This window comes from Passer montanus, unplaced genomic scaffold (assembly GCF_014805655.1).
Source record: "Passer montanus isolate IOZ18808 unplaced genomic scaffold, ASM1480565v1 scaffold22, whole genome shotgun sequence".
Taxonomy (NCBI): Eukaryota; Metazoa; Chordata; class Aves; order Passeriformes; family Passeridae; genus Passer; species Passer montanus.
In genome coordinates, this window is record NW_024366815.1 from 11,268,972 (window position 1) to 11,281,573 (window position 12,602).

General features: G+C 35.3%; 1 protein-coding gene across 4 annotated transcripts in view; it reads left to right on the forward strand.

The window, feature by feature from the left end:
- NLN (neurolysin) overlaps positions 1-12,602 on the forward strand; it is a 39,051-nt gene that overhangs the window by 16,147 nt on the left and 10,302 nt on the right. For 3 of the 4 annotated variants that reach the window (XM_039709614.1, XM_039709615.1, XM_039709618.1), the window contains exons 4-9: positions 1,686-1,793; positions 3,990-4,092; positions 4,779-4,939; positions 6,197-6,332; positions 8,377-8,743; positions 10,165-10,366. In XM_039709614.1, the coding sequence (XP_039565548.1) occupies positions 1,686-1,793; positions 3,990-4,092; positions 4,779-4,939; positions 6,197-6,332; positions 8,377-8,743; positions 10,165-10,366 (1,077 nt within the window). The remainder of the gene's footprint in view (positions 1-1,685; positions 1,794-3,989; positions 4,093-4,778; positions 4,940-6,196; positions 6,333-8,376; positions 8,744-10,164; positions 10,367-12,602) is intronic. The other variant, XM_039709617.1, reaches the window with a different exon arrangement.

Sequence of the window (12,602 nt, forward strand, 5' to 3'; positions counted from 1 at the left end):
GCAGTCTTTGACCTTTATAAGTTAGAATTTTTGCTTAAGTCTTGGTTTAAGTTTTTTTGAAATGTTTCTTAACTGCAGCATGTTTTAGTATTACTTTGCCAGAGATGCAACTTCTGAGAATATATCCATTCTAATAACTGTTAAAATAGTAAGAGTTTTGCTCTCAAACAAATATTAAATTTCCAATAGTGCCAGACTGGTCAAATATTCGTATTTCCAAATCATAAAGTTCTTGTTAATTTTCTCAATTTCTAACACCTCCCCCTGTTATAAACTCTCGGTAAAAAAGTCAGGCTCCAGGGACACATGAAAAAAGAACTTCCACAAGCAGAATTCAGATTTTGGCTGAAATTATTTTGCCAATTGAAAACAGCAATAAACAGTTGGATTAAATCAGGTTTTTCATGGCCTCACTGGCAATTTAATAATTCAGGTAGATTAATTCATTTTCATGATCCTTCAGGGGGCCAGATTAAACTGGGGTGAGGAGAATGTTATAAAAAACACTTCCATGTTATTTATAATGCAGCATACTAAGAGATGAGCATATCTGCTTGACTTCAGTGACATGCAGAATGCTTTAGCTCCCCTTAATGGGGACTAAACTCTTCTAAGTTAACAATAGTACTCCTTCCAAATTATGCTTAATTTAAGAGTTGTTGGTGGAGGAAAATCATTGAGGTTTTTACATTTAATTCAAGCAAATATTAAAGTAACATGGTCACATTCTTTTCCCCACACATTAGGGGGAAAATTTCTGCATAAAATTATGTTGTTGAACATGCTTCATATTTTATTCTTTGAAAAACTTGTGTTTTGATGTTTGAAACTTAGAATAAAGGTGAATTTGGTAGTGAAACTTTCATTTTAAATTTTGTAACTCTTAACATGTGCACATGCTGACTAGTAGTGGCATGCTTAAGAATGTTGCCAGTCTTCTCCACCCACATGCCCTGAGGAGAGCCTGATGTAAAGAGCTGCTTCGGGATTTGTTCATGGAATTCTAAGTAGGCTTTGTTTCTTACTCTGTCTGAAGGTTTCTTTCTGGAATAAATTAGCAAGGTACTCGAAAACAAGTATGAAATAGTATATGAAATCATCAACCACAACAATTCTAAAAGTTCTGGAGAGTTCCAGAATTTCGTATGTGTAGTATATTCAAGATGATGGTCCTTTTGGGTCCGTTTCAAGTCAGAATTTTCTGTGATACTGTTTTATTTTTGCCACTGATAGCTTGGTTCTGGAGAAGACAAATATGCTGAAATTATATGCCATCTGATATTCTGAAGTGACACTTCTGATCTTTTGGGGTTTTTCTTCAATCACTCAAACTTTTAGGGTACAGTGTTTTAGCACTGATTTTCTTCAACTATGTAAAAGAAAGTTATCTCTACAGAAGAAGTTTAAGTGCACTGTACTGTAAACTGAAAGGGCTTGCCATTATGACAGCATGTAAATGTGCTGAGACACTTGCTAAAAGAATATTTTAAAAACATTCTATATGAATATAAGAATACTGTTGTGTAAGGTCACTGTTTTGGGGGAGTTCTTCACATTAAAATCCAGGATGTTCCCTTTTTTAATATGACAGTATTCTCAAGAACAACTCTCTTTAAACCCTTTTAATGCTTGGTATGGTTCTTAAAATGCATTATGAATTCAATTATTCTATATTGTCATTTCAGCAAACCTATGATCTTGAAAATGTAAAGCCTGAAACAAAGAGATATCTAGAGAAATCTGTTCAAGTGGGGAGAAGAAATGGACTCCATCTTCCTAAAGAAGTACAGAAAGTAAATATGGACTATTTTTTTGTAAAGCAAATGTTACCAACTGTTGAAGGGATAAATTTATGGTTAGTTAGGTGTATTAAGCATATATTTGAACTTCATGCTTTTGGATATGCTGAATTACTGCTCTAATCTTAACTATTCTTCCAGATCCATCCTTTAAACTTCAGTCACTTGAAGGTTTTTAAACTAATCTGATAGACATCCATGATAAACAGTAGATAGAGATCGTCTGCATCACTTTGTAGCCTTGAGACTAAAAGAAGCCTAGCTGAAAAAGTTGTATTCTATATTACAGTTGTAGAGAGCGCCTAAATTAAATTACTAGGGACCAGACCTCTCAAAAAATGTTACTAGTGAGTCTGCACTTCTATTCAAAAGTATGTGTAACTGTTGCAAACCCACAGCTACACTAGTTTCAGTTAATTGATGTTGTAAAATGTGTAAGATTTTAGATCTGAAAAAAATCAAAGTAGGTTAGAGGGGAAAACCACCTGCTCTGTGAATTTTTCTTCATTAAGGGAGAGCTGACTTAGAAAGAAATTGTCAGACAATCAGGAAGTAAAATTGTCAGTATGAGATGCTGTGGCATCCCACCCTTCATGGGAAGGGAGCACCCAAGATTCATACAGATGCTTGTGGTTGAAAGGAGCAGCAAAATCAGGGGGTCTTCAAAAGCTTACAGACTTTCATTAGTAAAGTATATACTTGGTATGGAAATAGTATGTTAGTCGCTGACCTAGCATAAGCATGTGGGAGTGGGTTTTGAATAAAAGGGATAGAGTGAAGGGGAAAAGATAGTGAGATAAATTAATTGAAGAGGGGAAGAGAGAAAGAAAAAAGGGAGAAAGATCACCATTCATGCCTCCAGCATCAATCCAGCTGCCTAGGTGTCCAGAGACCTAGAGGCACTGCCTGGGCCTGGATGGGGGTACTGTTTTGTAGATACATTTTCCTTGCCCTGGAGAAAAGTTTTGCACTTTCTATGTAAATTAGCTGTCATGCACAGTCTGTTCTTTACACTGTTCTGGAAATGGGTCAGAGGGCTTTGGGGGTCTTTGGTGGTCTTGTTCCCCCCCATGCAGTCCTTGCCTGCTTCTGCTCCTCATTTCTCTGTTTGTGCTGTACTGAGCTGTGCTTATCTCCAGGAGGTAGATCAAAGACCTTTGTCCCAGAAAAGTGCTGTCCTACCTCCGTATGGCCCCTTGTCCAGTCACATCTTGTTCTTTCTCACAGTATGTTATTGCCAGCAGTCCTTGGCTGTTGTTACCTAAAGTCCTTGGTTGGTGGCACAGTCACGCTGCTACTGGTGTTTGAGACAAACACACTGGCTCTTATCTTGTGGGATTCCACAGATGCCAACATAGTTATCTTCAAATTCTGAGTGATATTTCTGACTATATTATGACCTTTATTTCTGACTGTTGAATAGACTTAACCCTTTGTAGAAAATAATCAATCTTCATCCACATCCTTCTCCCAGTGAGAACAGTTTGATGTGTATTTTCATATAACTGATGCCTCTAAAGATATTTCGAATTTTCTTAGGGAACAATAGATGAATTATATTTAGTTTTGTATTTGGTGTGTGTTCTCTTACTGGTAACTACTATGTTTATTTGAACTTGACAATAACATGTAGAAACTTGCTATGAGATATATTATAAAATGTTTCAGAGAAATTACTCTCAGGATTTTTACAATAGGTTTTAGAATGGTTTCATCTTGTGAGAGCACACTCTTCCTTCTGTCATACCATACCTGTACAATTCCAAGACAGTGTTTTTGAGTAGGTTGCATGCTTTTTAACTCCCTTCATTCTCATTGATCTCAGTAGATATTTTTACACATAAAATTGTAATTTAGCTATTCAAATAATAGAAAATACTTGAATGTTAGCACATGAAACTGTTTAGTGAATCTATTTAATCTCTTTAGTCCTCTCTAAGCTGAATTTTAAATGTTGGAGCAATAGCCCTTGGTCACAATATTGCTCAGGACTGAATGAAACACAAAAGGAAGACTGACAGGGTGTGAAGTATGATGCTACCTGCAATGTGTTATTTGCTCGGTCCTGGTATTTACTGTTGGTTAGTAGAGAGCTTATCTGAAAAAAATGAAATGTTATTCATGTGGAAGATAAAAATTGCCAGCTGTGATTTTTGTTTTTCCGCTAAATTCAGTTTATACCCAATACAGGAAATAAAGACAATGAAGAAAAAATTGAATGAGCTGTGTATAGACTTTAACAAAAACCTGAATGAAGAAAACACATTTCTTGTATTTTCTAAGGAAGAACTTGGTGAGTAGCATGCTTGCTGTTTCTGTTTTTGCAACCTTCCAGTTTTATTGGAGTAACTGATTTTTGCCCCATGCATGAAATTCTGACTGTTTCCCAGTCTTTTCTGTTTCCTTTTTAGTCCTTCTCCAGAATCAATTCAGAGTTATCCTTTGCAGGTGTTCATGATGTCTTCATACATTTGTGCTTCCTGAAGTTTTTGCCTTGCATCAAGTTAGAATGTTGGTCCTACTTCCTTTAGCATAATTTTACTCTGTTCCTTTTCACAATTATCAACAAGCAATAACCTGTGTAATTATTGGAAAAGCTTTTTGAGTCCTGTAATAAAGTTTAACTCATTGGTAATTTAAACCAAGCTAGAGATTTCATGTGACAGAGATTTTGGGGATTCATTATCTGAAGGCATCATATAAAATGCGCTCTAATAACAGAGATTTTTTTTTTATGGTATTCAGTTTTTATCTGGTGGCCTTACATGTATTTTTCTTGTGCTCTCAGGTGTTTCCAAATTTTCCTTTGTTTGGTAACATTTGAAAAAGTTTTAGCAAATTGTGAAAAAAGAGGTATATTTCTGTGGAGATTTCTGATCTCAAAGTGGATTGCAGCAAAACAAATGCAACAGTCTCACAAAAACACGGGGGGGAGTAGATAATTTTGGTAAACGTTTTTTATTAAATTGTGTTCTATAGATGGCCTTCCTGATGACTTTATTAACAGTTTAGAGAAAACTGAGAAAGACAAATACAAAGTTACCTTAAAGTATCCCCACTATTTTCCTGTTATGAAGAAGTGCTGCATTTCAGAAACCAGGAGAAAAATGGAATCTGCCTTTAACTCGAGATGCAAAGAGGTATGTTGTGTACTGACTGTTCTACAGTGCAGCGACAGAGCTGAAAAATAGATAGACATTCAAATCTTAGGTTTGAACTTTGCACATTGTAGAGTATTTTCAAATCAAAACTTAGCAATGTGATCTTTAACAGAGCCTTGCTCCAATTTATTCTGATATCCTTCTGAGACCTTAGAAGTTGACAATCTGCCTCTGTGTGTATTTATATGTATCTTAATGTTCAAGTGGTTCAGTTAATAGAACTGGGATTTTGATCTTCTGTGAAATTTTCCTGCAGTGTTCTGCAGATGCTTACGGACACTTTGCTCACAGAAAAGGGTGTCTGATAGTGGCTTCTGTAGTCCTTTGGGATTTTTTAGAATAGAGAGGGGTTATTTAAGCACAGGTTTAAATTATAAATACTGATGATTAAATGTGAAATCTACAGATTGCATATGTGCACAACTAGACAGGTACAAAATAGAAAAAAAACCTTTGAAAGATAAAGGATATGTCATTCAGACAATTGTACCAACCATGTATTAGAGAACAATAGCAGAGTTGAGATTTTGTGCTTGAAATGCTTGGAAATGTGGTGAGATAAAATAAAATGACATCAGGAACTGAACACTTTGCAAGTCAACACATATAAAGAGATTTCTTAATAAAACTTTGTGACAGTCTTTGAATCTAGTGTTTAATTATTCCCCCCCCGATAAATCTCACTTTTCCAAAACTAGAGGTTTACACAGTTATGTTTTCAGGTTCTTGAGGATTTTTCAACACGTTTAGGTCAAGTTCTGGGGCTTTCTGTTTCAGATATTTCTCTGACTGATTGTTAGAGTGGCAAAAGAGAAAAATTTGCAAACCAGCTTTGAATGTTGGCACAATAATTAGCAATCTGTCTTTATCACTAATAAGCAATTAAACCTGCTGCCAGCGATTTCCTTATGTCTTTCATATGTAAATGGTTGATAAAGGAAATAAGCTCTTCACAGCCTGAAAGAAAATGGTGTATATTTTGATTAAATAACAAGATAAGTTGTTATAATAAGGAGTGTAATGAATCAGGTCAACTAGAAAACCAGCAACCTGCAAACACTGAGAAGAACTATTTCAAGAATCTAGCTAAATTTAGGTTATATTATATTTTAATCTGAAAGTGTTTAATTTGAAATAATTTCTATTTCATAGGATTATAGATATTATCAAGATAATTGTTATGTTAACATGTGTTTTTTGGTTTCATTTTACAAATTTGCCTACTTTATTTTTTAGGAGAACACAAAAATTCTGCAGCAGTTGCTCCCACTAAGGGCAAAAGTAGCAGAGCTTCTTGGTTATAACACACATGCCAACTTTGTCCTGGAGGTAAACACTGCCAAGAGCACAGATAACGTAGCAACCTTCTTAGGTTTGTTCACATTTATAAGCAATACTTGTATATTTAATGTAGTAACATGTCCCCTCAGCCAAGATGAATTTAAATACATAACTGGGTCACAGCACCCATGACATTTAGCCGGAAACTGAACTCTGCTGCCTCTCTTCTGGCATATATATTTTTTAGATTATAGCTGTACAAATGAAGTTGCTCCAAATCAGGAAGCACAAGGCAAATTCTGAGAATGTTAAGGTTTAATCACTTGCTTATATTGGCTGTCACAAATTCTTTGTGACAGCCAGTGTAAGCAAGTGATTAAACCTTTCTGCCCCAAAATACAGTTACCCTAATTTAGAATCAGAGTAACATGTGCAGCTTAAGCAATTTTATCAGTTCAAGAGGCTGCATCAGAATTGCAGCTTTTCATTCCCAATTTTTTTGTGAATCTGTAGCCTTGGTGTCTTTTTCTGGTACAACTGCATTAATTATAAAACTTTACAGTATGGATGATGCAACTTCCATGAGCTGAATTAAAAAATTATATCCGGAGTGATGGATTAAATCTGGAATTCAAAAGCCATGTAATTGAATTTGATCTGAAAACAGAGGTATCTTGAAAATTTTAAACACAGCAGTTTATGAATTAATTTAGAGTCATCCTGACGATGTCATGGACTCTTGGATGTAGAATTAACCTCTGCTCTCTGGTATCTCCACTGAATAGTATGTGTTAATTTATTACTGTGTCCTAACACCACTTAGGAGTGTATATTGATGTATCATACAAGTAATCCCTGCAAAGAAATTAGTACAAAAATAAGGTATGTTTGCTGATAGTGGAGTGTTTGTGTTTATGCTTCAGTAAAGAGGTTCAAGTGCTCCTCCCTCTAAACCCATAATTCTATTGCATTTCTCCTGATTGCTCCTTCATATTTGGCAATACCAATTTTCAGTATACTTGACAATTAACAAATACTTGGTTTATTATTAAATGTTAGGGTTTTTAAGTGTACTTGAAGTATTTTAGGCTTTCTTTGTTCATTATATTATTGTAATACTGTGGTTTTTTATTTATTTTGAAGCTGACACAGATAAGTTAGCATATCATGCTTCATGATAATTCTCACAGAGGGAGAACATGCATCAAATTAATTGTCACTTTTTATTTAGTTCTTTTGATATATCCTCAGCTACAAGCATGACAAAGTGTTTTGCTCTACTTTGTTCCTATCTAATCATGTTTTAAATCAAATGTTCATATGCTGATCTTACATCTAGGAAGAAGAGCAACTCTCCTATGACATATTCTGAATTTAGCACAGTACAAGCTGCAAACACTATTTCAATCATGCAAATGCATTTAGTGTGTTACAGCCTTCCTAGAAACAGAAGTGGCAATTCCCAAATATTACACTGTAGATATCAGCAATGAACACTACTGTGAATTCTTAATGAAGAAAAAAGTTTCTGATAAACCAGAAATACTTACAAGAGAATAAGTACAGAATGTACTGTATGGAAGTGTCAGTAAGCTTAAATATTTTATATTCAATATGTCTGCTTCCAAGGAAAGTATATTGGAAATAATTTCAATCATAGACTTTAATATCCAGAAGTTTTGCTAGTGTAGAAGCCAGCCATCCTATAGGCAAGAATTCTTGGGGCTCTTGGACTTTTTATAGGACTTTATCTAGAAGTATTGAATTTTGTGTTGTACTTCCTTCAGTAACTAACAGCAGTTGTAGTCTTTGGCTGTTGCTGAAGAAATGAATGAGGAATACTGAGATTACGTGACATAAAATCAAAGGATTCAAGCATAAGTATCTGTGTTACTTTTCATTTATAATGTCTTAGAAAAAGTCTAAATTCACCTAAATCCTTCACACCACTCTTTGGCTTACATGGAGTCTACTGTATCATTTATAGTATTTAGGACAAGAAAGAAGATGTTGGTTGTTGCTGCTGAGTGAATGGGAAACACCCACTTCTGGAGTATGTGCTTGAAGTGTTGAGTGCACTTTATAGGAATAGATAAGGAACATGGAAGTTGACTCCAAGGCAATCTTTCTTTCAGATGATTTGAGTAAAAAGCTAAAGCCATTGGTTGAGGAAGAAAGACAATTCATTCTAGATCTGAAGAAGAAGGAATGTAAAGAAAGAAACTTTGATTATGATGGAAGAATCAATGCATGGGATCTTCATTATTATATGAGCAAAACTGAAGAGCTGAAGTACTCCATAGATCAGGAAAGACTGAAGGAATACTTCCCAATTGAGGCTGTTACAGAAGGCTTACTCAATATTTACCAGAAGCTGCTGGGACTTGAATTTGAGCAAATAGAAAGTGCTCATGTTTGGCATGACAGTGTTACTCTTTATACAGTAAAGGATAAATCAACAGGAGAAATGCTAGGGCAGTTCTATTTGGATCTTTACCCCAGGTAATGACCTAGTGTTTTGCTTACATGTTTAAAATTGAATTTGTCTTAATGGGTTGCTGCTTGGTTAATTAAAATTAAACGCATTTGGAAGTAACTATTTGTTCCACTGACAAGATTAATACTGTGTTCATTAAGTTGTCCTCTGGACTGTGTTCAGATTTTTTACACTCGTTTTTGCTTATATTCATTTTTATGACGCATTGCTACTTCATTCATATTTTTGGTAGTACTGCTCTCTGGTCAGTTGTCCATAATTTTTTTGCATCTATGAACTTTTCTCCTTCCTAGCTTACTACTGAGTTTTAGTTTTCATTTCTGTTGAAATTTTACTGCAGTTTGTTGCTCAAATCAATTATATTTCTGTCTGTTAAGAGTTCCTAGTTTCTCCTAATTTCCCTTTACACTTTATGTGTATTTTCTACCCTGTTGTCCAGACTGCTGAATCAAATAGGTCAATATCAAGAATAGATTCATGTTGAGCACACATTCAGATTTACTTCCATGTTGATCTCTAGCTCTTCAGCTGTCTTTGTAGCTATTTACAGTATGATCTGTGTTTTGTCAAAGATAGGAGACCAGACTGGTTTGACAGGATTCATTTTGGGCTAGTCCTTTTTGGCTACTTGTCACTAGTTTTTTGTTTGCTTTAGTGTAGGGTTTTTTAGATTAGTATTTATCATGTGATAAATTTGCTGACATTCTTTTTTAATGTAAATTGATTTAAGGTTTTCTGGCCTGAGAAAATAAGGTTACTCAATACATATAGTAGTACATAAATTTTTCTTTTTACGGTAACATACCTATCTCTTTCACCTGTTTACCTGCTTCCACCTTTCTGTATATCATGCAAATTGCTGAGGGAATGTGTCAGTAAGACTCCTGACTTAATCTGAATAGTTAACTGAATAGTTTAGGGCAAAATTTTCAAAATAATTTTTCTTTAAACTCTTGCATCAGCATGAAAATGCAGTTTACTGTATTCTTTTGTCTTCTGTAATAAAAAAAATTGCATCAGTGAACAGAACCTGGTTCTTCCTGTTGCAGTAGCAGTTTAAAACACAACTGGCATCTGAAATATATATATTATATATATATTTATATATATGTTTCAGATGCCAGTTGTGTTTTATATATATATATTTTTTATATATACTTTCAGCTTTCCGTGAAAAAACAGATTCTTTTAAATGCTGCTGGAAATCCTGAAATGTTGTGATTTCAGTATTAGAGTAGAAGGGGCTTTTTTCCCCCCTTGTGCTCTTAACTTATTGAGTCTTAGAAGTCATGAAAAGATGTACATTTTTTGTGTAAAAGTTTGTGTAGAGACACTGACTAATTGTCCCTGTTCTTGAACAGGCTTCACCATTCTGGTGAGCAGGTTTGTGGTTTGAAGATAGTATCTGATGTATTTTCTTATGCAGAGAAGGAAAGTATGGACATGCAGCCTGCTTTGGTCTACAGCCTGGCTGTCTTCTCTCTGATGGCAGCAGATTGATGTCTGTAGCTGCTCTGGTAACCAACTTCACAAAGCCGGCATCGGATCGACCATCATTGCTGCGACATGATGAAGTAAAGACTTACTTCCATGAATTTGGTCATGTAATGCATCAGATATGTGCACAGGTTAGTGATGTTTGTACTCCAGTGTAAGACTTATTTCTTTCTCAGCTGTCTCAAAGCAAGGTATAGTTCTGTTTTGGTATTTCTAATTTTAGTAAAGTACGTATGCAGAGTTCTGGTTATATTTTTGAAGCTTCAGATTTGTTTTAGTTTTAATATTTATTTTAAACTGAAGGAAAACTACAACTTTTTATGAAAAACATTTTGGTAGGAATATGTACTTTTGCATTTGCATCATGCAGGAGTCTATTCACTCATCACAGGTACAGGTAAAGTGAAGAAGATGCTCAGTCATGGCTTTGTTCAGATGGCTTTTTATTACTTCTAGTTTTGTAGAGGTATGGCATTAGAAACCAGGTATTAGAAACAATAATAGTGCTGCAATACCTAGGAATGAAAATAATATCTGAAGCTAGTTGACCTCCAGCATTTTGGCATTTAGTACTGTTGAGACCTATCATTCTTGACATCACAAGCATAAAACAGATCTTGCGTAAGCTGTTTTATTTTTTCCTATCTAACAGGTTAGGTTTATTGCAGTGACCAGAAAGAACTGATGGTAGTTTCAGATTTTCCATCAAGGTACCGATAAAGTTGTAAAATTTCTGTTTTCTTTTATTATTTACATGTAAAATTGATACCGCCAGATGATAAATTTATTATTTGCCTAATAAAATTTTATATTTCAGAATGAGATGAGTGTCAGTATTCACACACAAAAAAATTCACAGTTAAAATTACAAGTTCAGATTTTGTGTAGCACTTCCTTTGTCTTCTGTATAAACAAATACAAAATAATAAGGTCAAGGAAAAATTATCTAGAGTAGATTTTAATTCTTGACCATGATCCTCCAGACTGGGAATACAGAATAAAGAAATAACGTCATCACAGAAATCCATATGTTAAATCCAGAGTTAATAATTGCTTAGGTATTTTTGAATCATCTTAAAGGTAGAAATACAATTATTATTTTATCAACTATGTGATAGGTGTTTCTGATATCAAAAACTGAGGAATAAAACCTAGGCAATATAGAAGGTGTTTATAAATGTAACACATTTGGCATTGGTATAGAACAGTACAAAACTGACGGCAATATTTTGACAGCCAGTGAGAATGTGCCTCGGTGTTTTGGAGTCATTTCAGGGCAGCCGAAGCCAACAATTCCAGTGCATGTGTACTTCAGTTGCTCTGGAATTGCACACAGATCAGAGGCCTGCTTTCCAATTGTCTCTCACACTCCTCTGGTGTTTTCTGTTGTGCCCAGCTGCCATGCTCATTTCTCCTGTATTGTATGTAAATAGTAAATTTGCATGTGTGCGAAATTGCTAGTCCCACATAAGAACATCCTGTCCTCTGGAATTCGTGTGTACCAAGCACTGTCTTGTTTCATGTGATGATTTGTTTAAGCATGTTAAGACTTTACAGTTAAATGCTATGCAAGGGTGAGACTGGGAGGGATTTGAGAGCTGCTGGTAAAGGTCTGATTATGTAATATACTGGAAAAGTGAGATATACTGTTGGAGAGTGAGATCAGGGCAGGGAGGGAATTTGTTGGTATTGTTCAGGGAGCGCTCTTGAAGTAACTTGTACCAAATGTCTTGGTGTTTTTTGTTAGTGTAGTGCACTTGGTATGGGTAAATGAAGATATCTGAGGGCCACTTGCTTTTTGCTCTAGCCACTTCTATCATTATTTCTTCCCTGAAGCTGGTGCTTCTTAGCTTTTCTTCAGAGCTGCTATTCAGCAATTCAGAAAGAAGGGCCAGAAAGATTTAAGCAGCCTGCAAGAGTAGAGGAAAGTTTTACTCCTTTTGTGTTGTTCTTCTGAAGACATGAAAGGAAGACACATGCATGTGACACAGATGTCAGTTCAAGGTTATGTCCTGTATTATACATGCTTTTTTTGGTAACCCTGCAGGAAACAAAGTTCAAAAGCCTGTAATCCTGTAAGGATCTATTTCCCAGCAAAGGATGGACTGTGAGAATATCAACGGCTCTTAGAGAGGACATCAGAGAATTCTTTTTCTTTTACCACTTAAAATATTTTGTTAGTATGTTGCTGAGAAGGAAAAAAAATAAAATTGGGCTGGCAAGAAGAGGTAGACTTATTACAAGATAAGGGTGAAGTGATGGTATGAAGACTCTGCAGAGGGATCTGGGCAGGCTGGATCATGGGCTGAGGCCAATGGTGTGAGGTTCAACAAGGCCCAGTGCTGGGTCCTGTCCTTGGGTCACAGC